This window comes from Mytilus edulis, chromosome 10 (genome assembly GCF_963676685.1).
Source record: "Mytilus edulis chromosome 10, xbMytEdul2.2, whole genome shotgun sequence".
Classification (NCBI taxonomy): domain Eukaryota; kingdom Metazoa; phylum Mollusca; class Bivalvia; order Mytilida; family Mytilidae; genus Mytilus; species Mytilus edulis.
In genome coordinates, this window is record NC_092353.1 from 6,893,405 (window position 1) to 6,920,362 (window position 26,958).

At 32.4% G+C, this 26,958-nt stretch overlaps 1 protein-coding gene and 1 long non-coding RNA gene across 2 annotated transcripts in view; one reads left to right on the plus strand and one right to left on the minus strand.

The window, feature by feature from the left end:
• Nucleotides 1-26,470, minus strand: part of LOC139492330 (uncharacterized) — a 33,641-nt gene extending 7,171 nt beyond the window's left edge. The window contains exons 1-4 of the mRNA XM_071280543.1: nucleotides 26,377-26,470; nucleotides 19,368-19,436; nucleotides 15,789-16,160; nucleotides 14,332-14,604 (exon numbers count right to left, since the gene is read on the minus strand). Of these exons, the coding sequence (XP_071136644.1) occupies nucleotides 14,332-14,604; nucleotides 15,789-16,160; nucleotides 19,368-19,436; nucleotides 26,377-26,419 (757 nt within the window). The 5' untranslated portion in view covers nucleotides 26,420-26,470. The remainder of the gene's footprint in view (nucleotides 1-14,331; nucleotides 14,605-15,788; nucleotides 16,161-19,367; nucleotides 19,437-26,376) is intronic.
• LOC139493253 (uncharacterized) lies at nucleotides 1,904-7,035 on the plus strand. Its single transcript, XR_011656958.1, has 3 exons — nucleotides 1,904-1,977; nucleotides 5,120-5,199; nucleotides 6,449-7,035. It is a non-coding gene; the product is annotated as an uncharacterized lncRNA (long non-coding RNA).
• Nucleotides 26,471-26,958: the final 488 nt, after the last annotated feature.

The window sequence follows — 26,958 nt, forward strand, 5'->3', positions numbered from 1 at the left end:
GCGCAAACGTTTTATTCCGTTTTTTTTTTTCGATGCTGGTAATCAATTTTTTTTCAACATTTAACACTATAATGTATGGGGAAACCCTTGATTTATAATAATTTTGTATCATCTGCAGGACCTTTTATTTTTATCCAATTGGGGTTCGGAATATTTCCATCGATACCCCCCCCGATTTGAAGTCAAATGGTCGTTCCCTTACTGCTAGAAAAGTTGTCAGAAAACTTTGCATTCGGTTATACGTAATGAACATTTAAATGACATAGAGTTTACAAGTGTGAACAAATATTATGTACAGGTAATTAAACAAGGTGTATAGATGTGAACAAATTTAATGTGAAACCAATGGCCAGTACGTTAAACTAATTGTAAACAAGTTTACTGTACATGGCGTTTGGTGTGAACACGGCCTATGGTTAATTGTCAAACCCTGAAGGATACATGTTATTTCACAGTAGACATGGTCATTTATTGGCTGCAGGGTATACATGGTATGTCTATAATATTTGAACAGATCGTTATTTAAAAGTGTCCAAAGTGTACATGATTGTTATTGAATTGTTTAATTCCTTTTTAATAAATTTCCTAATTAATACTCCTTGATAATTAATGATATGAAACACAATTGTGTTACAAATACAGCTATAAGGTAATGTGACCAGGTCTGTACGGTTGAACAATCGGTTCATCATTTACTGTGCGAATTTTATGTTTTACCGTCTTTGTATATCCAACATCAGCATCACTTTTCGAAAAAATATCACAATGTTTTTATTTTATCTCTCTGCTTGCTTGTTGTTGACAAGTGACTAATATCTACAGGAATTTCAAAATCTTCTATCTTTGACAAATTCACATCAGTTTCTGCACAATAAGCAATATCATGAATATAAATTTCCTCTGTATGTCCAGTTCGGATAAATTCAGCATGTCCTTTATCATGGTTTTCTACATCAGCTTTCAATAAAATACCAACTCTAGTTCTTGGAGCAAGCCATATATAATCATCTCAAATATTAGTAACTCTAAAAGTTAATCGTCCATTTCGAACAGTAACAAACGTATGTACAACAATAAAAGTAGAAGGCAAGTGTCCACTAGTGTGTAAAGGTTCAACAACAGCATCATACAATCTTGGTAAATTCGACCTAGTTCCATTTAAAATAATCACAGAATTTGTAGGAATACGAACTGGTGAATTAGAACAAAGTTTGATAAATCCAATAGTATTACAATGTTCGTTTTTGTCACAAACTTTAAAAAGTTTTCTAAGTTTAAAATTTTCGGCTATTTCGGTAACTTCTTCTGAATACTGGTTCCCATAATCTTCTTGCAAAAGTTTTTTACTAAGCTAACAACGTTCATTCCCAAAAGTCCAGGGACATTTTCTTTTCTCATACGGGTATACCTGTCAGTAGGATCCTTCACAATCAAAACACCTCTGTTTGGCAAACGTTGGGCCATAATGTCAATATCTACTGCAACATATCCTTTTTTTTTTTTTTTTTAAATAAAATAGATCCTTTATTGCACAATTTTCTGCTGTTTACAATTTACTCGACTCACAGCATTCAGTCGGGTATCCCTGTAAATTAGTTACTGTTTAACCAGGGAGATTATACAGTAAAATTATTATATATCCAATATGATTAGTTATACAGTAATAATATATAAATACATTGATTTTGACAATTTGTTTTTTTTACAGTTTCCTCATATTACGTAATTACGGAATTTGTACTATCTATTGTCTGATATTGTTTATAAGTTTGCATTTCTTCTGTAAATACTCCTGATTACCTAGTAGGGGTGTTCCTTAGATAGGAAGCTCATACAAGAAAGAAAGAAGTTAATCGTTGACCTTCACCTTGATCTAAACAAGTTCACGTGAAAGTTGAGATGATCGGATGATTAAAGAATGCCGTATAAATTTTATGATGAGCAGGAGGTTCTCATCTAATTTAAGTGTCTCTAATGGTGAGTTTTTGAAATATTTCCAATTGTTTTATTTATCATAATTTTGTAGAAAGCATCATGATTTATTCTATAATGTCAAGGAATTTCTTGTCTGACATGATTAGATAGTACAGTGTTAATGTTCACTAAGCATGCTGACTTTTTGTACAGGTAAACATTGATCATTTGTCATATGTAAACATACACATGAAACTTGTTTACATTTCCTATGAGTCATCCATGATATGATATTAAATATAAATACATTTATGATATAAACATGGTTATTATATATTTTTATAAACATCACTCAAAAACCTACTTGATTTTTTATCAAGAACTTTCATACTATCAAAGTATTGTTGAAATTCTAACTTAAAAATTCTGTAGACATCAACATTTTTTTGTTTATATTCTGATGCATATGTAGATTTATGAATAGAGAACATTAATACAGTCAGAAATAGATTGATGTCATAGTAGTTTTTATCATATATTTTATACCCAAGTATTAGATTTTTGAAAGTGATTATATGTGTCCCCATTTTTATTTTGTCAAGAAGTAATTTGACCTTTTTCCAAAAAATTTGAAAGTATTGGCATGTGATGAAAAAGTGTTCATAGTTTTCTAATTGGTTGCAAATATGGCACTGGTCATCGCTTTTCAGTTGCCAGATGTACAATAGCTGTTTACAAGGAAGGATATAGTGAAGTAGCTTCCACCGGAATATTTTTAATTTGTTAACTTGTAAACTGTAGAATATGAAGTTAAGCATTTTATACAGATAGCTTGACGATTCTAATTTAAATTGTGTTTTCCATTTTAGAAAGCCAATTGGTGTTTCTTCCTCTACATTACTTGAATTGATGCTTTTATATATTTCTTTTGATGGGAGGTTTTCAATGCAGATCAATTTTGTGTTGTTTTGTGTTTTTAAGTATAGTTTTTTATCTGTTTTAACTTGAGTATGGCACGATTTATCTGATTTCATTTCTATTTGCCATTTTTTTGGTATTGCATTTTTGATTCTTGATAGTTCTGATATCCAATTTGATTTAATTGTCAGTTTATCTAGTACAATCTTTTGTGAGATATTTCCTTCTTTGTCGATTATATCATTAATAAATAGTATCCCATTTGTTATCCAATTTGAAAATATTAAGCATTTGTTTTGAAATTTTATATGCTTATTGCCCCAGATATATTGTTGTCTTATATTAATAAAAGTTGTATCGTTGGTTTTGTTTGAGATATTTTTTATTTTAAACCAACTTTTAATTATTTCTAAGTAAAAAAGGGGGAGTGTTTTACTAAGGTTTGGGATTGCTTTTATGTTACCTGGATTCATGTTGAATAAGGAAAAGTTTTCTCCAAATATATTAAAAAAGAAGAGGGGAATAACTTTCCAGTTTGCAAAGTGTGTGGATGTTAATCGTTTGACCCAGGATAATTGTATAGCTGATAGGAAATTGTCAATATTAATCATTTTTAGGCCTCCTTCCAAATAATCTTTACATAAATATATCCGTTTAACTTTTTCTTTTTTATTGCCCCAAATGAAGTTGTAAATCAGTTTTTTGAATTCATTCAAATTTTTTTTGGATATAGTTGTAACAGATGCCAAGAAAGTTAAATTTGGTAGGATAAGAGATTTAATTACTGTTATTCTACCTATCATTGTAAGATTTCTTCTGTTCCAGCTATTGATTGCATCTTGAGACTTTCTTAAAATCTTTTCTGTATTTAATCTGTCACATTCATCTTTGTTAATTCCAAAATATACCCCTAGACTTTTAATAGGTTCTTTATTCCAGTTTATATTTTCATATTTATCTTTGCAGCTTTTCAATTGGCCTAACCATATGCCCTCTGTTTTAGATCGGTTAAGTTTAAGACCTGATAGTGTTCCAAATATTTCAATCAAGTTTAAAGCATAGCTTATTTCCTGCTTAGATTTTAAAAAAAGAGTAGTATCATCTGCTAGTTGTGAAATTTTCAGACTATGTGTTTTAGAGTCTAGTTTAATTTGAAATCCCTTAATACCAGTATCTTGTCTTATTCTACATGCTAGAATTTCTACTGCTATTGTGAAAATTAGAGAACTGCATGGACACCCTTGTCGTATCCCGCGAGATACATTATAGGTTTCTGAAATCCAACCATTATTTAGCATACAGCCTTTAATATTTTTATATAATGTTTTAACCCATTTAATAAATGAGTTTGGGAGACCAAATTTTATAAGGGCTTCATACATAAAGTCCCATTCTAATGAATCAAAAGCTTTTGAAAAATCAATAAAAAGTAATGCACCATCAATATGAAAGGTTTCAGCATAATCTATAATGTCTTGGATTTGGCGTATATTAAAACCAATATATCTATTTTTGATATAACCATTTTGATCGCCATGAATTATTTTTAACAGTATTGGCTTTAAACGTTGAGCTATTGCATATGCAATGAGTTTAGTATCTACATTTAATAGTGTAATTGGTCTATAGTTATCCAGTGACAAAGGATCTTTTTTTTTGTAAATTAAGGATATTATACCTATTTTTTGTATGGTTGTTAGTTCTCCTTCTTCATAGCATTTGTTAAAAACTTCAACAGTAAATTCTTTTAAATTACTCCAGAAAGTGCGATAAAATTCTACACTTAGCCCATCTATTCCTGGAGATTTATTTAATTTCATTTTAAATATTGCCTTAGTGCATTCTTCTACTGTTAAGGGGCCCCCCAAGGATTCACTCTCTATTTCAGATAGTTTGTGATCAATGTTGGTTTCATTTATATAATTTTTTATATCTTTTAAATTGGGAGAAGTGCTTTTATATAGATTTTCATAGTATGATCTTTCTATGTTAAGAATTTCTGAGTGTTCTGTAACTATTTTCCCATCTTTATTTTTAAGCGCTGTGATACTCTTTTTGGTTTGTCTTGATTTTTCAAGGCCCAGGAAGAATTTAGTGTTTTTCTCTCCTTCTTCTAACCATTGTACTCGGGATCTTATTTGTGCACCTTTAACTTTATTTAAATATAAGTTTTCAAGTTTTTCTTCAATGGTTTTAATTTCTTTTTCAATGGTTGGGCTTACATTTGTTTTTTCATTTAATTTTCTTAATTTTATTTCTAAATTTTTTATATCATTTTTATTTTCAGATGACCTTTGTTTGCAGTAAGTAAGAGTTGCGGTTCTTACCTCTGACTTAAACATATCCCACAGTGTTTTCAAATTTTTGGTGAGTATTTGTTTTTTATAGTTTTCGATTAATTTATTTATGAGATCAATATAATTTTGCTCTTTAAGTATACTATTATTTATTTTAAAGAATCCCCTGCCTCTTTCTTCCGAATTTTGTCTTACTTGTAAAGAAATGGCTTGGTGATCAGTATATGAGATCATTGCAGGTCGAATATCTGCTTTCATAACATGCGGTCTTATATCGGGACTTATTAAAAAGAAGTCAATTCTACTGGCTATTTTTGTATCATTTTTTCTTCTCCATGTGAATTGACTTGTACTTGGATGAAGTTCTCTCCATATATCTGTTAAATTATTTTTTTTTATTAATTTTTTTAAACTATTCACTGGTTTGTAGTTTCGTGAGATATTATTAGTGTTTTTTTATCATTAATTGATAGGGTTTCGTATAAGTATAAGAATACCCAAACGATTGTTTTCAATTATATTTTGAACCTTTTTGAAAAATTTGTTTCTGTTTTTGTGTTGATTTGGAGCATATACATTTATTAAAGTAAAAATGTTTTCATTTATTTCTATGTTTATCAAAATTATTCTGCCTTCAGTATCTTTTATCTCATTTATTGTCTTACATTTTAAATTATTTTTCACATAGATTGATACCCCTTTTGATTGTGTGTTACCATAGCTATGAAACATTTTGCCATCAAACTCATTATTTATTGTTTTTTCATTTTTTTCTATAAAATGTGACTCTTGCATGAAAAGAATGTTACATTTTTGATTTTTTGTCCATAATTGTAATCTTTCTCTTTTCTGTTTTTGGCCTAAACCTTGACAGTTTAGTGATATAATATGTAGATTTTCACCCATTGTTAAATTTTGAGTTTAAATGTTTTGTTGACATAAATGCAAAAAGAAGATATACATGTACTTGTTTCATCTCATATTTACAGCATATTTTCATTAGTTGTTTGATTTTATGATTACTATAAAAACAATGGTACACAGTTATGTGTGAGATAAGTGCATATAATAAATAAAATGTAAACACAAACTTGACAGTGTACATATATAAATGTAAATAAAACATAACACAAATAAATATAAGCATGCATGCATGTAGTTGAACATATAATTTTATTTACTTGTTCAATATATACTTTAGATTTTTTTGTTGCTACTTCAACATATTTTGAGACTATATACATGTTATATATACACTGAAAAAACAGATATATTTTATTCATATCATGTGTTTTAATTTCATGGTTATTTATTTTTAGGTCTGATGTTTTGGCAGAAGTATGAAATTGTTGGACCATGTACATGGTGTGGGAATTTACAATCAGTTTAGAAGCAATCAGAATGATTATATTTAGCAAAATCAGTACTTGTGTATTTCTATGGAGGAACATATTTGCTGATAATATGGGACTTGCAAAGGATGGACAGATGGATTTTATCATGTGGATTAAAATTGACGTTTGAAGTATTCCTAATGTATGGATTGAATAAGATATCCAAATCTTTTTAATGTGAAATGGAAAAGGACGAAGTATGAATTCTAATATGTGAATTAAAACTGATGGATAATTTGTTATAGAGCAAGCATTTATCATGGAGAGTTTATAGCTATTAACTATAAAAATCAACAGAAAAAGTGATTTTAGACTTATGTGATTTATTGAATCGATATTTATCAAAGATATTTTCTTTATGAACTTTAATTTTGTTGGATTTCTCTTATTTATTTTATCTTTATTTCTACTTCGAGCAGCTAGTGTTTTCCTTATAAACAGTTGAAGTATATGTATAATTATTGTGTTTATTTCATTTATCATGTTTATATGATTCTTTATTATGTTTATACGAGTAAAAGGCATCATAATAAATTTTATTATCAATACAGCTTTCCGTATATATTTATTTATACCTGCAAATATTATTTTTGTGGTACTAGTTTCATCACAACTTGACTTGTTCCAATTTGTCATTTGATGAATAGCATATTTAGAATAGAGACATTTATATCTTGATTTTGTGATATTATTCAGCAATGGGGTCGTTTGAAATTCAACCTTTTTTACAATAGGTCTTATACACAATTTATTACATATATATACATTTTCTTTTATATTTCTTGTAATTCTATTTTCAAGGTGTATATAATCTGAAATTATATCACACTCTGACTTATTTTTTTTTATTTTTTTTTCTTGACTAAAAACAAAAATAGACAAACAAATAAAAAATATAATACAGTATTTACAATAATTCATAGGTGTATTTTATATTTGGACAATTTTGTGTTTTGGATCGTTATGTGTTATGATCAGATGTCCTTGGTTTTGATGAGCCGATCTCACGGTCATGTAACTTATCAGTTGGTGTGGTGGCGGAACGTTTGGCTGATTTCTGCTGAGGGGTTGTCCCGAGGTATTTATCTAAAGGACCATAAGTTGTTGCTGGTGATTTGAATGTTTTTTTCTTTTTCTTTTTTTTTTTCATGTATTGTTCAGGATGCTGTTGATCTGGTTCATCAGACTTCAATTCAGATGGGTTTTGGTCTGGTACCTGTGTTTTGTTTGTATCTGTGGGAAGTTCAGCATTTTTGCTGATTTCCTCAGTATGTGTAATATCTAACAAGTTTTCGGTAGATTGTGATAGAACAATCTCTTCACCTTTCTCAGATTCAGATTCACTTGCTTCATCCGACTCTTCTGACAACACATCTGAGTCAGCTTGACTGTTGTTATCAAACCCAGCTGTGCAGTCTTTAGAGATATGACCATTTGTACCGCACGTCTTGCAACATATCCTATATACGGTATACAAGTTCCATTTGCACCTTTCAAATTAAACGTTATATCAGTTTGTAGATCAGTACACCTCCTGATAAAACCGTATAAAACGACTCTGTTACTGTTGTAACAGTTGACCCAGTATCTACTAGACAGTAAACTTTAAATCCTGCAACATACGCACTAACGGTTGGACATTTACCCACTAAACGATCAGCTTGAATTGAGTCCATACGGTTATCATCTACAATGGGACTCTTCACAGTAGATGCTAACAGTTTCCCGACTTCTTGGAATTCACAACTGTACAGTCTGCAATCTTGTGACCTGGCTCATTACACCCAAAACATAACAAAGTACGTCGTTGTGGCTCAAACGTATTGTATCTACTATTATAATTAGTCGACTGTTGCTTTGTATTAACGGTCTTTGTTAATTTTTCAATCTGTTCACTTTGTTTCTGGACAATACCCAATAATTGGTTGAATATATCGGATTGTTCACTACTACTGTCAGTTTTATCCTTACTAGCGCAAACATCAGCTGTGTGTTCTTCTGGTACAGTATTGTTTTTTTCACTTTTCATCTTTGTGTTGTATCTTTTATCTTAATATTCTTCCTCCTTGGACCACATAATGGCTTCTTCACGTAAATCCAAAAATAGTATATGAGATTGTGCACGAACTATTTGTTTCAGGTGTTTTCTCAAGAAACTGTCTTGTACATTTTGTGAAAATTGGTCGCACAATGTTTTCTCTTTATTAGGCATCCCAGTAGAATCTTTATTTGTAATTTTACTCATTTAATCCATTAACACATACGAATATTCCCTGAGTGATTCATTTGGCTTTTGCACACGATCCAAAAAAATCTTCTGTAGTTTCGTAATGTTATCCTTTACACCAAAGGCATCTTGTAAAATTTCTAAACTTTTATGTGGACTTTGTCGAACTAGATGAGAACGGTATTTCACTTCATCTTTAGCAGAACCTTCAAGTTGTAGATATATAAAATCCGCTAGTTCTTGTCGGGATATCTCACGTGCATGTAACACAGTATTTACATCTTCAATCCAATCTTCCACTGGAAAATTATACCTAGAAAATTCGGAACTTTTCTATCTTTCTACACATATGCAACATTTTTTTTCGTTCGACGGTGATCTTTTCACTTCACTTTCACCACTAGGTCTCCAAGACAATTCTTTAATTCTATTCTGTACTTCATTCACTTGCTTTTGTAAAGACTTACAAGTAGGATTACTTGCCATTATGAACTTTCAAAACTATTGAAAATTACCACAAAAATATTTACAAAAATTGCAAAAATACACAATATATAACTCCACTCTATATTCACAAAAAATGAATCAATGCATAACTATAATCCAGTGTGAATAATACACATAATCCAAAATGAATAAAACACATAATCCAGATTGAAAAAATAAAAAAACATATTTCATCATATGTCACCATGTCCCACAATATCACATATATTCCAAATACAGAAAACAGTTACTTCATTGGTAAACGGTTTCGGCACTGTTATACATCTCCGCCAATGTTCGTTTTCAATCGTAAACTCCGACAATGTTCGGTTAAGTCCTTGTATATTCCAATAACACAAATAATCTCCGTCACTGGTCGGCTCTTCTCGTGGATTTCCGGTCTAGTAGAAACTCCGTCAAAGTTCGTTCATCTCCGTAAATATCCCGATAACACACACATCAACTTCGTAAATATTCGGCTTCTTCCGTGGATACACCTCTCAGTCATCAGATGGAATGCCAGCAGTCATTGCCTTCTGGTTTGTCGACGACGCCATTTGTGACCAGGTGGAAAAAGGCTCAGAAGAATTAGTGCAGATTGTTCATGTACTTTATTAAATATAGCATAGAATAGAAGGCAACGACAGATCTGAAATATACAGATAATGACAAATAAATACAACTTTACATATAAATACATATGAATAGATCGTGTTGTAGCAAATAATGTATATTATGTTTAATTACACAATTGCAAATAAATAATAATGCAATATACAGTTAAATGACAACTTTGAATGTAAACAATTTGTAAATCAATGCTAATGAAAACTGTTCACTAAAGTAAGTTGACCATACTACTATATAAAATACTATATAACATTGAAAGTTAATTACAGGTAAATAAGAAAATATAAATTTTGAAATACAATTAGCAAAGTAAATGAAACTAAATAAAATATTTAAGTCAAAAACATTTAACCATAAACTAATTTGAAAAACCCTTAAATGTAAATACCTTATAATGCTGGCTACGACTCAGTGTTGTTTCTGGTGTTTCTTATTCTGCTTTGACAATATAGTTGTAAAGTACAATATTCATAGTCAAAATGTGAACTGTTAAACTAGATAAAACCAGATAAAACAATTATTAAGTAAAGTAGTTTGTCCGATAGCCAGCGGTGAGTAAATATCAAAGAGCCCAGATAGAGTATTTTGGATTCATTGAACCATATAATACAAAATATGTTCAATATAGAAAGATCATTATAGTATAGAGGAAAATAGATATAAACTAAGTACAAAGTTGGGAATAATATCAAATAGATAACCTAAGAATCTAATAGACCAATCACATTAAATTCATTATTGATATACTTATTGAAATATTATTTGATAATGACGAAAACATAATTGGAGAGCATGTTATTTGAAAGAACAACATGCCCAACATTACCAAAAAAAGAACATAAGTGTGAAAAACTGTCAATTGCCACTTTCAATCATATGGAAAAAAGTAAAATCACAAAAAAAAATCCAAAGAAAATTCAAAACGAAAAGTCCTTAATCAAATGGCAAAATCAAATGATAAAACACATCAAACGCATGGACAACAATTGTCATATTAGGACATATATATTATACTAGAACACACCCGTGATATCGCGGCTCCGTGACTGAATTAAAGTATATAACTATGCGCAAGCCTTATTTTAGTATTATTTTTTATCTGATAAAGTCATGCCGATTATAAGATACACTTTTTTCTCTGCTTTCAAATCTTTCTTTTTGGAAATTAATTATTTGGATAACAAAAAGTCCTGAAATGGAGTATTTTTTAATCAACAGCATTGTCCTATGTTAGTTATAAATAAAGTTGAATTCTTTGATTCACTGTTTTATGTCATGCCCGCTAACAAATTGAAAACGGTTCCTATATACACCTTATTTTTAGTATTCGTATTGTTATCTTAGAAAGTCTTACTGATTAAAATACTACAATAGGTAACAATTTGACAATGATTGAATTTAGTAGTGTCAACCCTGTGATTATGATCCGTGTATATAGCATAATCCTAAATACACCGTTTGGTGGTGCACCTGTTAGATGCGGAACGTACAGATAAGGTAATAGGTAACAGGTGAATATACTATTAGTATCGGTATCGGACTCGACCCGGAACTTCTCAATTATTGGCAATATTAATTACGTGGAAAACAAAAGGGCCTGGAGTGATGTAATTTTTAATCTACACCTTTGTACTATATTAGTTATATATAAAGCTGAATTCTTTGATTCGTCGTTTTTTCGTGATGACGGCTGACAAATTGGACCTCGTAATTTTAGTATTATAGATATACCAGGATTGAAATTATATATTTGAGCCCGACGCGCGGTTCGCATACAAAAGACTCCCAAGTGACACTCGAATCAAGCAATGTTTAAAAGGCCAAATAAAGTACGAAGTTGAAGAACATTGAGGACCAAACATTTTTAAAAGTTTTGCCAAATACAGCTTATAAGGTAATCTATTCCTGAGGTAGAAAAAGCCTTAGTATTTCAATGATCAAAGTTTTGTAAACAGCTAATTTATTATTATGACCATATCAATGATAATTAATTATTTGTAGACATTTGCTTTAATTATCGGTGGTAATTTTCCCTATAATAACTGATTGAAAGATTATCTCTATCTACTATATAAGAAATTCAATAAAGGAAAATTATTTTTTATGAATTGTCATCGTAAAAATTTGATGTAAATAGAGAGTTCGTCAATCCTGTGATTCAAAACAATTCTCTATCTATAGCGTTATTCATGATAAAAGAAAGAAGAGAAAATCGTATTTTACCCATGTGTTCTATTTAAAGCCATGTCGGCCATGTTTTTTCGCAAGCGGGTTCATTGCACACATTCTTCAAACATCGTTTTTTTTTCTCCCACTTTGCTTCACTCCTAGTTAGCCTTATCTTCTTTTACACTTATATTCTAATTTCTTCCTCGTTATATCTTGTGCTTGTTTTTAAATTACATACAATCCTATTATGTTTTTGTCATTAGAATGAAATTCAAAACAGTGTGGCTGTGGCCATTGATTGACACACTAAATTCATCCATTGACTGGGACAAAAGAGGGACGAAAGATACCAAAGGGACAGTCAAACTCATAAATCTAAAACAAACTGACAACGCCATGGCTAAAAATGAAAAAGACAAACAGAAAAACAATAGTATACATGACACAACATAGAAAACTAAAGAATAAACAACACGAACCCCACCAAAAACTAGGGGTGATCTCAGGTGCTCCGGAAGGGTAATTTACGTGAACGTTTGTCTGTAACGACCACTGTTCACGACGTACCTACGATAGACATTTAAACTGTGGGGTCACCAAAGATTTCTTAACGCCTTTAATTATAAAATAATTCGAAAAATTAATTAGGAATAACCTTTATGTTTTGATTTATATAATTGGAATAAATCAAAACATCGTGTTATTTCTGATTAATTTTTCGAATTACTTTATTAAGGTGTTGAGAAACTTTGGTGACCCCATAGTTTAAGTGTCTTTAACAAGTACATAGTGAGCAGTGGTCGTTACATACAAACGTTCACCTAAATTGTCCCAGTCAATGAATGAATTTAATGTGTCAATCAATGGCCACAGCCACACTGTTTTGAATTTCATTCTATTAAATAATTGTTAAATTATAAGCATATCAACAAATACTTGAATGTGATTGGTCAGTTAAATTTTCTTTCATAGGTTTACACTTCGATAAACTTTTTTGGTTAAACTACTTTCGTTGCCTCTGTGTAAAATTGGTCACACTAATTATATTCACCGCTCTAAAAAGACTTTAAATAAAAATCAAGGAATGAAAATTTATCGGTCATATGAGGATTGGACACATTTTGGCCACGCCATTTTGGCCAAAAGGTAGCAGTAAAGAGATTTTGGTAGAAGCAACATCTGCAAAATAGCTCACTTAACCATGTGGGTCTGGTGAGCTAAAATTCTATGATTATGGATTTTAATCCGAAATCACAAGTTACAATAAAAACTGATAACTAATTACACAAATTCGTTATCACAAAATACCAAAAAATGTAATAACGAATGTCATTGGTAATAACGAATTCGACCGATTCGTGATAACAAATTTAATCTGTAATAATGAAATATGAAATTCGTGATGACGATTAAAATTCGTGATTTCGAATTCAAATTATGTTTTTGGAAGGTCCTAAATGGGCTTCCATACAAAGGCTGCTTAGTATATGATAAATACATATACACATTTATGGATCTACAAACTGTCGATACCTTCATCTGCCATTGCACAAGGTCCATGGTTTTTCTCTGACTGTCTTTACAGTAAATCCATTGGGTGTTGGATGTGTACTGATTGATACTTTAGTCTTAGATGCATGACTGTTGTATTAGTTGTTAGTGGCTTTGAACTAGCTCTCAGTAACCGCGAGTACTCTCGGATTTGTAATTAGTGTCTTTTTGTTGTTGCGATACATGTATCCAAGTTCACGGCCACGTCCACTTAGGGTTTTTGATAGATGTATATCTATTTGTATCCTTCTGATTTTTTTTTCAACTGATTTTTCATTCTTCTGTTGTACTGTTACACAACTGTCCCAGGTAAGGGGAGGGTTGGGGTCCCGCTAACATGTTTAACCCCGCCACATTCTGTATGTATGTGCTTGTCCCAATGCAGGATTCTGTAATTCAGTTGTTGTCGTTTGTTGATGTGTTAAATATTTGTTTTTCGTTTATTTTTTGTACATACATTAGGCCGTCAGTTTTCTCGTTTGAATTGTTTTACTTTAATTTTGTCATTTCGGGGCCTTTTATGGCAGGCTAGGCGGCATGGGCTTTGTTCATTGTTGAAAGTCCTACGGTGACCTATAATTGTTATTTTTTGTGTCATTTGGTCTCTTGTGGAAAGTTGTCTCATTGGCAATCATACCACATCTTCTTTTTGATATCAAACAGTTTGACGTCGAACTGTGACAAAAATATTGCCAGCTAACGTAACTTTTAACACAAAAAAACGAGCATATAAGTTATTACTTACCATCAGAATCAGTATTGCCATTTATGTTGGATTTATCAGTCATAGGCGTAGCAGATGACATAATTGATGTAATTTGTTCCGAAGTCTTGAAATTCTTGAAATTGTCAAGTGTTGTCTGAGTTTTGGTTGGTGTATCGCTTCTAGTTGTCTGAGGGTTTGTTGATGTATCGCTGAGAGTTGTCTGAGCTTGTATTGGTGTTTCATTTGTTGTCGTTAGTGCCTGATTACCGCATGATATTTCTAGAGAACTATCCTCTTCGCCTATTTTGTTTTCTGTAGGTTAGACATTAGTTATGAACAAAGATGTGCAAAGACAATAATACAAAATATGAAGAGGTTGCAACAGTTACTATTCAAATCCTATGTAAATAACAACAGGTGATATTCACAAATATGTCGACAAAATCATCAGCATAGCCCCTGTATACATTACAAACAAGCAGCTGGCCACAATGTCCTGTGTCTCATATTTGTGTCATGAAGAAATATAAAATGAAAAAGAATTGAAATGAAATAAAAGCATTAGTCTATTTTTAAGACCCTGTCTAATGTCAGATAAGCTAGTCCCAACGGAAATATATACGGATTGTTACAGGTTGTAGTTGTTTTTGTTGTGCTTTGTGAACTGTTGTTAGTCTTTTCTTCGTTTTCTTTCTTTTTTTTTTCTTTTTTTTTTTGTCAGTCTGGTTCCATTTAACAATATATATTAAACTTAGGTCCTAGCCACACGAACTCCTCCAAACAACGCGTTAAAATCAAGATAATGCTTTAACCTCGCAACATTGTGTATGTGCCGGTCCCAAAGTCAGAAGTTTGTTTAATGGTTTGTTGCTGATTACAGATTTGTTTTTCGTTCATCATTTTATACATGAATTAGGCCGTTCGTTTTCTCGATTTTGCAATTTACATATAGTGAATATCAGTTTTAAAGAATGTATTTTATTTATTTTTGCTGCTGTTGTGGTTTGATGAAAACTTGCTCACTAAAATAAATTTGTGGGAGAGAGGAAAGCAGTGGTAATTTGGAATGCATTCGTTTTTTGAAAATTAATCAAAGTTATACGGTATGTGTCAATACAGTTAAACATAGCTCGTAATCTTTCAAAAATCAATAATTCGGCATCTTTAGTGTAGAAAATGCTTATTACATTTTTTTAACAAACTGATCAATATTCATTGATATTTGTGAGACTTTTAACAATCTTGAATCACAAGACAAATTTTGTATTTTTTAATGTCAAATGATACAATTCAACCATTTGTTTCAAAAACTTTACATCACATGTTTTATCGAAAAAGGTTTTGTATGTAATGATTGTTTTAATGCATAAGGTTTGATTTTGTTATAGTACGTGTCATTTTTTAATGCGTACCAATATTTTAATTGTTATATTCAATTCGTTCTGATTCTGATTATTATTGTAATTACTCAGAATGATCACATTAGGGTTACGAACCTCTAAGTATTTGTATGCAGTATCCAACTGAGAATTGTCCGACTATTACTCTGGATGTGAATTGTAAATGCTCATTTCTAAATAGTGAAAACTTTTGTGTGTGCTCTGAACTGTTACATTTAATAGGGAAGCTAGGTAGTACACTATCGTTTGGTCTTATGTGATATATATCTATTTCCATCCCACACAAAGACTGCTCGGTAAAATTGTTAAGTCGTTTGATAAACAGGTTTACATAGCTGTTTGTTTTCTTTACTGAGACAGAACAAGAACAATTATCTTCTTGCTCTATTAGAGAAATAAATACACTGTCAATGGTAGTGTCATCTGCATCTTCATCCACCACTGGTGTTGATTGACACAGTTTTGCCACTGCAATATACATGTATAAATACAAATTAGTATCTACATTTATAGATTTACCATTGTTAACCAATTTTATTTTATTTTAACTTCAGGCCGTTTTAAATGAAACGAAGATTGAAGTGTTCCGCAAGATGTGGAAAGACCACTATAACAATAATTTAGGATGTGGTATGTCATATATCATTTTTCTCTGGATATTTATTAAAACAAACTTGTTTTAAGTACTTTTCTCTTCTCTTTGTTTGAATTGTAAATATAGAATTGTAAATAAAACATACCGCCATGCTGTACACTTTGATCAAACACACCGGCATATGCGTTTTTGCGTTTTTCTAACTGCTGGAGGCCGTTCGGTTGACCTATTGATGTTAACTTCTATGTCATTTTGGATTTAGGTTAAGAATTGTCCCATTTGCAATCAAACCGCATCTTCTTACTTTAAATGATGAAAATATTATTTATAATTATGAAGGTTATACGTGAAACATATTAGGTGTGTCATCTGCCTGTACCTGGAATTAACTGTCATACTAAGACAATAACAATCAAAACCAAGGAATAAACAAAGACTCACAAAACCAAGGGACATTTACATCAACAGTTATAAATAATAATTAAGAAACAATTAACACGAACTCCACTAAAAACCAGGAGTCAAATCAAGTGCTCCGAATGGGTAAGCATTTCCTGCACCGTATACGACACAGCTGTATTTACAAACAAATAATTCAAGTAATTTGACTAAAACTAATTCATTTATTATCTTTTAAATACTCAATCAGGTAAGACTAAAATATATTAGTCATAGTAGAATACAGTTCAGTATTTCTTTGTTCAGTTCGGTAATGATTGTAGGTTATCATATGACCGAAGAAGATTATCAGATATGATTTCTGACACACTTTAGTTATACAATATACGATTATAGTTCCCTACTTATTTTAGATCAAATCTCAAAAAAATATTTAGTGAACTATAATCGTACGTATAAGAAATATATAGCAGTGAAACTAGGTCTGACCTTGACTTTAAGGTTCATGTGGACCCTATGGCTAAAATGGCCGTATTTTCACCTCAAAATTTACTCTGAGTACAGGAAAACCTGTGCATTTTGAGAAGTTTTAAGGCATAGCATGCCCTAGATGAATAGAGTTCAAATGCATTGTATGATTTAGAAAATTCATAACTTAACTGAATTTTACCGTACACTTTTTTTCGTCCCTGCAGAAGATGATAAAATTAACAAACAGTTGAGTTTACCTTGATATGGTCCACTCAGGTACACAGTTTAAATAACCAATTATTGTCAGGTATCTATTGTCCATCTCATGTCCATGTCAAACAAAACAGCTCACTTCAATAATTACCTGTGGGGAAGTTCTCAAACCTGTTTCCCAACTTAGTTTATTTTGGCACCTTCTGGAGGAATGAAAAAAGTGCACGGCAAAATCCTGGTAAGTTTTTATTTTTCTAAAACACAAAACAGATTTGAAATTTATTTATCTAGGGCATGCTATGCCTAAAAAATTTTACAGATGCACAGGTTTGTCTGTACTCTGTAAATTTTGAGGTGAAAATACGGCCATTTTAGCCATAGGGTCCACATGAACCTTAACATCATTGGTTTTTTTTCTGTTTTACGTTGGAGGTCAAAAACAAAGATAATGCAATTTAATACACTTATACTATGATGCAAAGATGTTTAAATAGGGAACGTGAACTGTATACTTCTATGACTAATATATTTTCGTCTTACCTGATTGAGTATTTAAAAGATAATAAATGAATTAATTTTAGTCATATTACTTGAATTATTTGTTTGTAAATACAGCTGTTTCTCAAACCACGCCTCTTTTGGAGGGAAATAGAATACTCATAGATAATTAATTTTGTTTACATATTCTGGTTCCCAGTTCTGATCTGTCGGTTGCATCTCATAGAGACATAACTTTGGAATGTTACCAGTAAATATACATGTGAATATTGTTGATAATGAAATCTGTGGTAATCCTACAGTCTAGGTAGGGGTAGTTAAGAAATTTAGTGTTAGTTTAAACTCTTAGAAGTTCGGGGCATATACACGTTGAAAATATGCCGCACAGCTCTATATTTTGAAAAAAATAGTAGTGCATATAAACTTTCCATTCTAGGATATGATTTGTTTTTCTTCAAAATTCTTAGTAAAAGTGGTACAGTTTTAGTCGTAAAGGGAGTTTCTATGGGAAAATGCATTGTCAATATTTACAGAAATGCAACCCATAATAACATGAATAAGAACAAGAACACACTCGAAACATCGTAGTCCATGACTGAATAAGAGAACCTATGTCTTATTCTAAGCCTGGATTTGTAGTATAAGTATTGTCATCTGATAAAGTCATGTTGAATGTAAGGCGCACAATTTCTTCTGCTTCCGTAATATTTCTTTTTTTTTTAAACCCGCGCTGGTTTTCCCACTACGATCAACTAACGATAAACTAGATTAAACGTTTTAACTAAATAAACCAAAACTATAACACGTATAGTGGTATAGAGGTGGGAGACAGACTTGTTAAATAGTGCACTATTGTGTAAAAAAGTAAAATGACAAAAATACTGAACTCTGAGGAAAATTCAAAACGGAAAGTCCCTAATCAAATGTCAAAATCAAAAGGTAAAACAGATCATACGAAAGGACAACGACTGTCATATTCCTGACCTAGTACAGGAATTTTCCTACGCAGAAAATGGCGGATTGACCTAGTTTAATATCGCTAAACCTCTGACTTGTATGACAGTCGCTTCAAATTCTATTGTATTGACAACAATGCGTGAAAAACAGACATAATAAATGAAATGGTCAAAATAAGGGTACAATGTAAGTGTGACATAGATATAAATCAGCTACTGGAAGAATAATTAGACCTCGTTATTTTAGTAGTACAATGTAGTATATAAGCTAAGAATATGTGTTTGTATGTTATTGATTGAATATTGAACCAACAAATGTGGTACTTCGTTTAAAACAAGATAAAAGCGCTTTCTTATTTCTAAAAAGAATAATAATTTTGAATTGTAAAGTTTTTCTAAGTTGTATGTTTATACTAGTAAAATAACAAAAACACCGAACTCTGAGGAAAATTCAAACGGGAAAAACCGTTAAATAAAAGCTCAAACTTATACTTATATACTTATATGTGTGTGTGTTTGTTTGTTTGTTTTCATTTATTTTACCTCTCGTGGATGTTACTATGTCATTTCCGTCACATGTATCACTTGCAGACTCTGAAACTGAAACTGAAACTGAAAAAAATACTTTAGAATCGTTATCGTACAGCAAAGATATGTGATTCTTCTAAAATTAGCTTTTCCATTCACATTCGAAGGAAAAGAGAAATATTAAACAAATCGAATGCTAACTAGGATACATATATTCTACAGTATTCAATAAAAATCATCCTCAATGTTTTTGAATAAATAACTAAAACTGTACTAATAAACACTATCGTTTCAATAGCTTTAGAGCTTAATACCACAGTCCCACAAGGCCACGATCGCACTACGAACTGTGAAATAAATCCAAATTTTGATGATCGTAGTACGATCGTGTACATCACAGAAAGGTCGTATCACAGTCGTAGTGTGAGCGCACTAAGATTGTAGTAAGATCGCAAAGGTCGCTGTACAATCGTAGCGAGAGCGTAGCGAAAGCGTGATTCTATTTGGAGAGACTGCGCTACGATCTCACAGCGACGTTATTACGACCTCTATTAACACATCTGTGTCATCTCTTCTATCGTTCACTCAAATATCGTCATTTGAGCTTTAAGACCAGCGATAGGTTGTAGTTTAGGTTGGATTGGTCGGTCCGACATCTCTGATTGATCCGGATTCGTTACTATCCGAGCTTCCTCTGCCTCTAAATCAACTCCTGCCACCACGCCTATGTGTTCTAGTAGATTTTGGTGGCATGACGGTATTGTTTCCGCTAAATCTACGTATTTATCAGAAATAGAAGGAATGGAACTATATTGATATGAAACACGATGTTGACGTTTTTGCTGAGAACGTAGTAAGATTTCGGTATGAACGTAGTATAATCGTAGTTAGAACGTGCTATAATCGCAGTAGAAGCGTGGTAAGATCGTGTTGCAATCGGATAATTCGTGGTATGGTCGTAGTGAAAACATGATGAGCGTAGACAGAACTTGATAAGCGTAGTGAGGTCGTAGACTAAGCGCGATGAGAACGTGCTATAATCGTTGCGGGATCGTTGTAGGAGCGTAATGAGGACGTAGAAGCAGCGTGAAAGCAACGGAAATTAAGATTTTCATGCCGCTCATACCGCGACCTCACCACGATCTGAATTTATTTTAGATCGTGGTGAGCGTGGTGCGATCGATGTCTAGTAGGACTGGGGCTTTAAGGTTTAATACAAATATATGACTTCGAGTTTTATATGAATAAAGATTAAATACAATTATATGATCTCATTTATATAAAAAAAAATAGGCATTTCACCACGGTATTTGCTGATTTTTCATGTTGGTACATGTAAAAAACTCAATCTGAATCTCCTAAATCACACATCTTCGTTAAACAGTCAATAAACAGTTGGATCATGCAACGTATTTGTAAACCTTGCTTTTCTGTAATTGGTCAATTCAAAAGTTATCTGAAATTTTCATATAGCTGTTTTGTGAATAATCATCTGTGCATGTTTTGTCTCTGTGACATTTTCTCTATAAGAGTGTTCAGGATATCACTCATAGACTTATATTTCATTAATGTACCCGACCATTTTAGTTATGGATAATATGCGTGAAAGGTTTGCGGGACAAAAACACAAGTGATGGCAATAACTCGCAATAGACTTAGAGACCTAGAGAAACAAAGGGGTGTGTTCCTAAAACAACAAAAGTTAAAATCGGCTCTTCTTAAAGTCAGGATCTTCGTCTGAAATAATCAACAGCTTATATACTAGAAGATGGCAAATACATTTGTTAGCAGTTAAATAAATGTTGCCTAGAAAAACATCTTTTTATAAAAAACAATCTTTTATTTTGCTTTATTGCTTTTTATTTCTGATACATGTTAATACAAATATCTGTATTTGCTAATGCTACTGTGAATTATAGATATTGTCGGAAAGTTATTGACAATCATTATAAAAATAATGAGATGTCGTTTGATTGCCAACCAGTACTGTTGTTAAACTGTTCATGGTAACTGTAGTTACCACGATCCCAATATGGCAGAGGTACAATTAGTAAAATAGTGATCTGCTAATTTCTCCATGTAAATGTGTTGCTTTCAAAAATTACTCAGCCGCCAATTTGATCTCTACGGTTTTGTTGTGGTATGTGTTATAAATTTGGTCTTGTTAACGAAATTACAGCTATCGACAATTTAAGGGAAAAAATCGAGAAAACTATCAACTTAAATTAAACTGATGTCCAAGTAAGTAGTTATGTATGGCCTTCGACAATAAGAAAAGTCTTTGACATGAAAAATTTGAAACAATTCAGTTGAGTAAACTAACGGCCTAATTCAAAACATTACAAATTACGAAAAAACAAATATGACTTAGACTTACTCCTATACCATACGCAGACTAATAGAAATAGATAATTAAAATTTGAAAAGATTGAAGCAACCTCTTAAAACACATTAAGGAGTCCTCTGGTTTCATCCATTTGAATGCCTTTAAAAAAATGCACATTGACCCTCATATTTTTCTTTTTATAAATCTTTTACATCTTTAATTATAAGTAATCGGTAAAAATCTTTGTAATTTTTTAATAGTTTTGAGAATTTAAACTTGTCAATGATATAACCAAGAAAAATCAAGAGATAACATTTTCCCACCAAAATTTCAATGTCTCGAAAACAAACATATTGACCTATATGTGTTTTGGTCTTTTGGTTCCTTAATTAATCTCCTATTAATGTATACTAGTGTTTTTAAAAGCTTGTTACTTTGAAACTGATTAGCGAATCTCCATAAAGCTTTCATGCCAATTGTTATTTTTGGCATTTGTTTTGTATGACACATGGAAGTAGTTTCGTAATGCTAACGGTATTAACTTGCCCACTTTCATAGGTTACTTGTCTAAATACCACAATTCATAAAAGTCGTTAAGATAAATTCGTTACATAGTGGGCTAGGGTGGTAATACGGTGTGTATATATATATATATATGGAAGTAGTTTCGTAATGCTAACGGTATTAACTTGCCAACTTTCATAGGTTACTTGTCTAAATACCACATGTCATAAAAGTCGTTAAGATAAATTCGTTACATAGTGGGCTAGGGTGGTAATACGGTGTGTATATATATATATATGGAAGTAGTTTCGTAATGCTAACGGTATTAACTTGCCCACTTTCATAGGTTACTTGTCTAAATACCACATGTCATAAAAGTCGTTAAGATAAATTCGTTACATAGTGGGCTAGGGTGGTAATACGGTGTATATATATATATATCATGTACTGTAGTACGCCGCTAGATTAAAACTGACGTGGAAAGGTAACACATGCCCACCGAAAGCTCTTTTTTTTGAGAGCCCAGGTGGTCGTGTGGTCTAGCGGGACGGCTGCAGTGCAGGCGATTTGGTGTCACGATATCACAGTAGCATGGGTTCGAATCCCGGCGAGGGAAGAACCAAAAATTTGCGAAAGCAAATTTACAGATCTAACATTGTTGGGTTGATGTTTAGACGAGTTGTATATACATTATGTACACAGCCATGTATCACCATCATTGATGGCGATCCGATGGATACATCTGTTGTAGGGTTGTCACTGACTCAGACGTACTTATGAATATAATTATTTTCTGTGACTGTATCTTACATTAATTTGCAGGATCCTTTACTATAGATAATTTAGCTGATCTGTAACAATAACATCTTCATGCCTTATATATCATGTACTGTAGTACGCCGCTAGATTAAAACTGACGTGGAAAGGTAACACATGCCCACCGAAAGCTCTTTTTTTTGAGAGCCCAGGTGGTCGTGTGGTCTAGAGGGACGGCTGCAGTGCAGGCGATTTGGTGTCACGATATCACAGTAGCATGGGTTCGAATCCCGGCGAGGGAAGAACCAAAAATTTGCGAAAGCAAATTTACAGATCTAACATTGTTGGGTTGATGTTTAGACGAGTTGTATATACATTATGTACACAGCCATGTATCACCATCATTGATGGCGATCCGATGGATACATCTGTTGTAGGGTTGTCACTGACTCAGACGTACTTATGAATATAATTATTTTCTGTGACTGTATCTTACATTAATTTGTAGGATCCTTTACTATAGATAATTTAGCTGATCTGTAACAATAACATCTTCATGCCTTATATATCATGTACTGTAGTACGCCGCTAGATTAAAACTGACGTGGAAAGGTAACACATGCCCACCGAAAGCTCTTTTTTTTGAGAGCCCAGGTGGTCGTGTGGTCTAGAGGGACGGCTGCAGTGCAGGCGATTTGGTGTCACGATATCACAGTAGCATGGGTTCGAATCCCGGCGAGGGAAGAACCAAAAATTTGCGAAAGCAAATTTACAGATCTAACATTGTTGGGTTGATGTTTAGACGAGTTGTATATACATTATGTACACAGCCATGTATCACCATCATTGATGGCGATCCGATGGATACATCTGTTGTAGGGTTGTCACTGACTCAGACGTACTTATGAATATAATTATTTTCTGTGACTGTATCTTACATTAATTTGTAGGATCCTTTACTATAGATAATTTAGCTGATCTGTAACAATAACATCTTCATGCCTTATATATCATGTACTGTAGTACGCCGCTAGATTAAAACTGACGTGGAAAGGTAACACATGCCCACCGAAAGCTCTTTTGTTTGAGAGCCCAGGTGGTCGTGTGGTCTAGCGGGACGGCTGCAGTGCAGGCGATTTGGTGTCACGATATCACAGTAGCATGGGTTCGAATCCCGGCGAGGGAAGAACCAAAAATTTGCGAAAGCAAATTTACAGATCTAACATTGTTGGGTTGATGTTTAGACGAGTTGTATATACATTATGTACACAGCCATGTATCACCATCATTGATGGCGATCCGATGGATACATCTGTTGTAGGGTTGTCACTGACTCAGACGTACTTATGAATATAATTATTTTCTGTGACTGTATCTTACATTAATTTGTAGGATCCTTTACTATAGATAATTTAGCTGATCTGTAACAATAACATCTTCATGCCTTATATATCATGTACTGTAGTACGCCGCTAGATTAAAACTGACGTGGAAAGGTAACACATGCCCACCGAAAGCTCTTTTTTTTGAGAGCCCAGGTGGTCGTGTGGTCTAGCGGGAAGGCTGCAGTGCAGGCGATTTGGTGTCACGATATCACAGTAGCATGGGTTCGAATCCCGGCGAGGGAAGAACCAAAAATTTGCGAAAGCAAATTTACAGATCTAACATTGTTGGGTTGATGTTTAGACGAGTTATATATATATATATATATATATATATATATATATATATGGGGTCTGTAAATTCCATAGGGAGATTCTCACCCCATATGGAATTTACTGACTCCATATATACCGTATTACGTCATAAGCACACAATGTATTTAAAAATAAATGGATTAACCTACATCAGGAAAGTTGAAAACCAAGTCCTTGCGAGCCATGAATGCACACATAGAGGGAAATTATCAAAAAATCTAAATTCAACTTTAGCGAAGGGAGTTGGAACCGTAGTTTCTTACTATTTTGAATATTTATGTATAAGTATTTGATAGATCCTTTCTGTCAAATATAATATTAGTTACATAGTGTGCTAGTGACCTAATACGGTATATATGGGGTCAGTAAGTTCCATATGGGATGAGAGCGAAGCTCGAATTCCCATATGGAATTTACTGACCCCATATATACCGTATTACGTCACTAGCACACTATGTGACGAATTTATCTTACCGACTATCTTAACGTGTAAAATTAAGACTAGTGATTCTCAAAATGAGCAAGTCTTCAATACTGTTAGCACTAAGAAAATACTTCCATTGATCCTACAAAAACAGATGTCAACAATAACGACTTGTAAGGTTTAAATGTGTTTTATGAATTTATTTTAATCTTAATCATCAATTTCTTCGTCTGTTGGAACTTTTAAGATTTTTTCTCAGTACCGTTATGTTTTTTATAAAGGGACATTACACCTTTACTAACCGTGTATGAAATAAGCCCCGCCCCTTCTTACCTAATAAGGAATATAAAGGGACGTAACTCCACTACTAACCGTGTATGAGATAAGCCCCGCCTCCCTACTAACCTAATATCAAATATACACGGTTTGCACGCGGACGCTTTTAGCCAATCATATTCCTGGAAATGTATAGGAGGTAAGATAAAAGTTGTTGTTTAGCTATATTTTTTTGTAATAATGATACAGGAACTGGACGGAAATTAACATCGTTTTACATTGCAATATGTACATGTACATTTTTGTACTTATATTTGTTACTCAATAGCAACATTTTGCGAAAAAAAAATTTATTACAAGGTTGTTTATTATTCTTCTGAAGGGATTTCGATTTCGATAAAAAAAAAATGACACTAAAATCCGAAAATTTTATAATGGGACATATAACAGTTACATTGTACTGGTTGGATTGCTTTTACATTCTTGTGACCGGCCAATTATGTTCTACGGATCAGAATGATAGTGAATAATGTCCAAAAAAAACATTTTTTTTCTGCATTCGATATCCCGCTATTCAAATTCATGGTACTTTAGTTTGTCCAGCCTCAGATTTGTGAAGTTATCTCAAATCTCTTTGACGTAAGGTCCATTCAAGTATGTAGTCGTTTGTTTATTGTCTCCTTTTTTATTAAGTTAGTTGACTTTCAGTAACGTGAGGTTATATGGGACAGGTACATATACTTCGATCTAACCTTGGACTATGTTGTTCCAACACAGCATAAGAACAAGCTATATAAATCTGTTACAAAAGGGCTCACCATATCAGATCGGAGGAAAGCACAAAAATTATCTCGGTAAAAGTCGTATCTATATATAAATGATTTTGACAACAAGAAACTTTCTTTGATGACAATTTGACAATCATAGGGCAGAACTAGTTAAAAAGTAGACAGGTTTGAGAAAAGAAAAAAACGAGAATACGTTGGACACAGATTTGATTCTTACATTAATACACAGAAAACTTATAAATTAATTTCTTACCTTTTACGAATAGCAGAATCCATTTGATCACCATGAGATGCATTTTACTGTCAATATCAACAAGGAAGTAGTGAACAATTCAAACAACATTGAGTAGGTAGTTTAAACAAATTAATGCCTGAACAAGTTTTTTCAAATAGTTTAATATAAAAATATGAAGGCTATATTTTATGGAAAGCCTCAGCTGTCATATATTAGAGATTTACAAAACGTTATGCTGAAGCTTAAAATGTAAAGTTAAGACAGCGTGATGTTGAATTGAGCTATCAAAATGCTAACTCTGAATTACAATATACTAAGTTGAATCTGCGCAATGTTGACTTGCAATGACAAGTGCTTTAGTCGTGATAGTATAATGATAAGTCACGATGTTGTGATGATATGCCAAACACATGTAACGTTGAGTTAAAAGTAAATGATGTGAAGTTGACGTTGCATGATGTTAGGTTGCAGATTGATAATGCTCAGTCATCCACTTCGATTGATATGATAACAAATAAAATGAATAGCTAAAATGAATGGTGCGTACTTGTTATTAATAAATGTTGAGCTGAGATAGTGCGATGTTATCTCATTGTGATA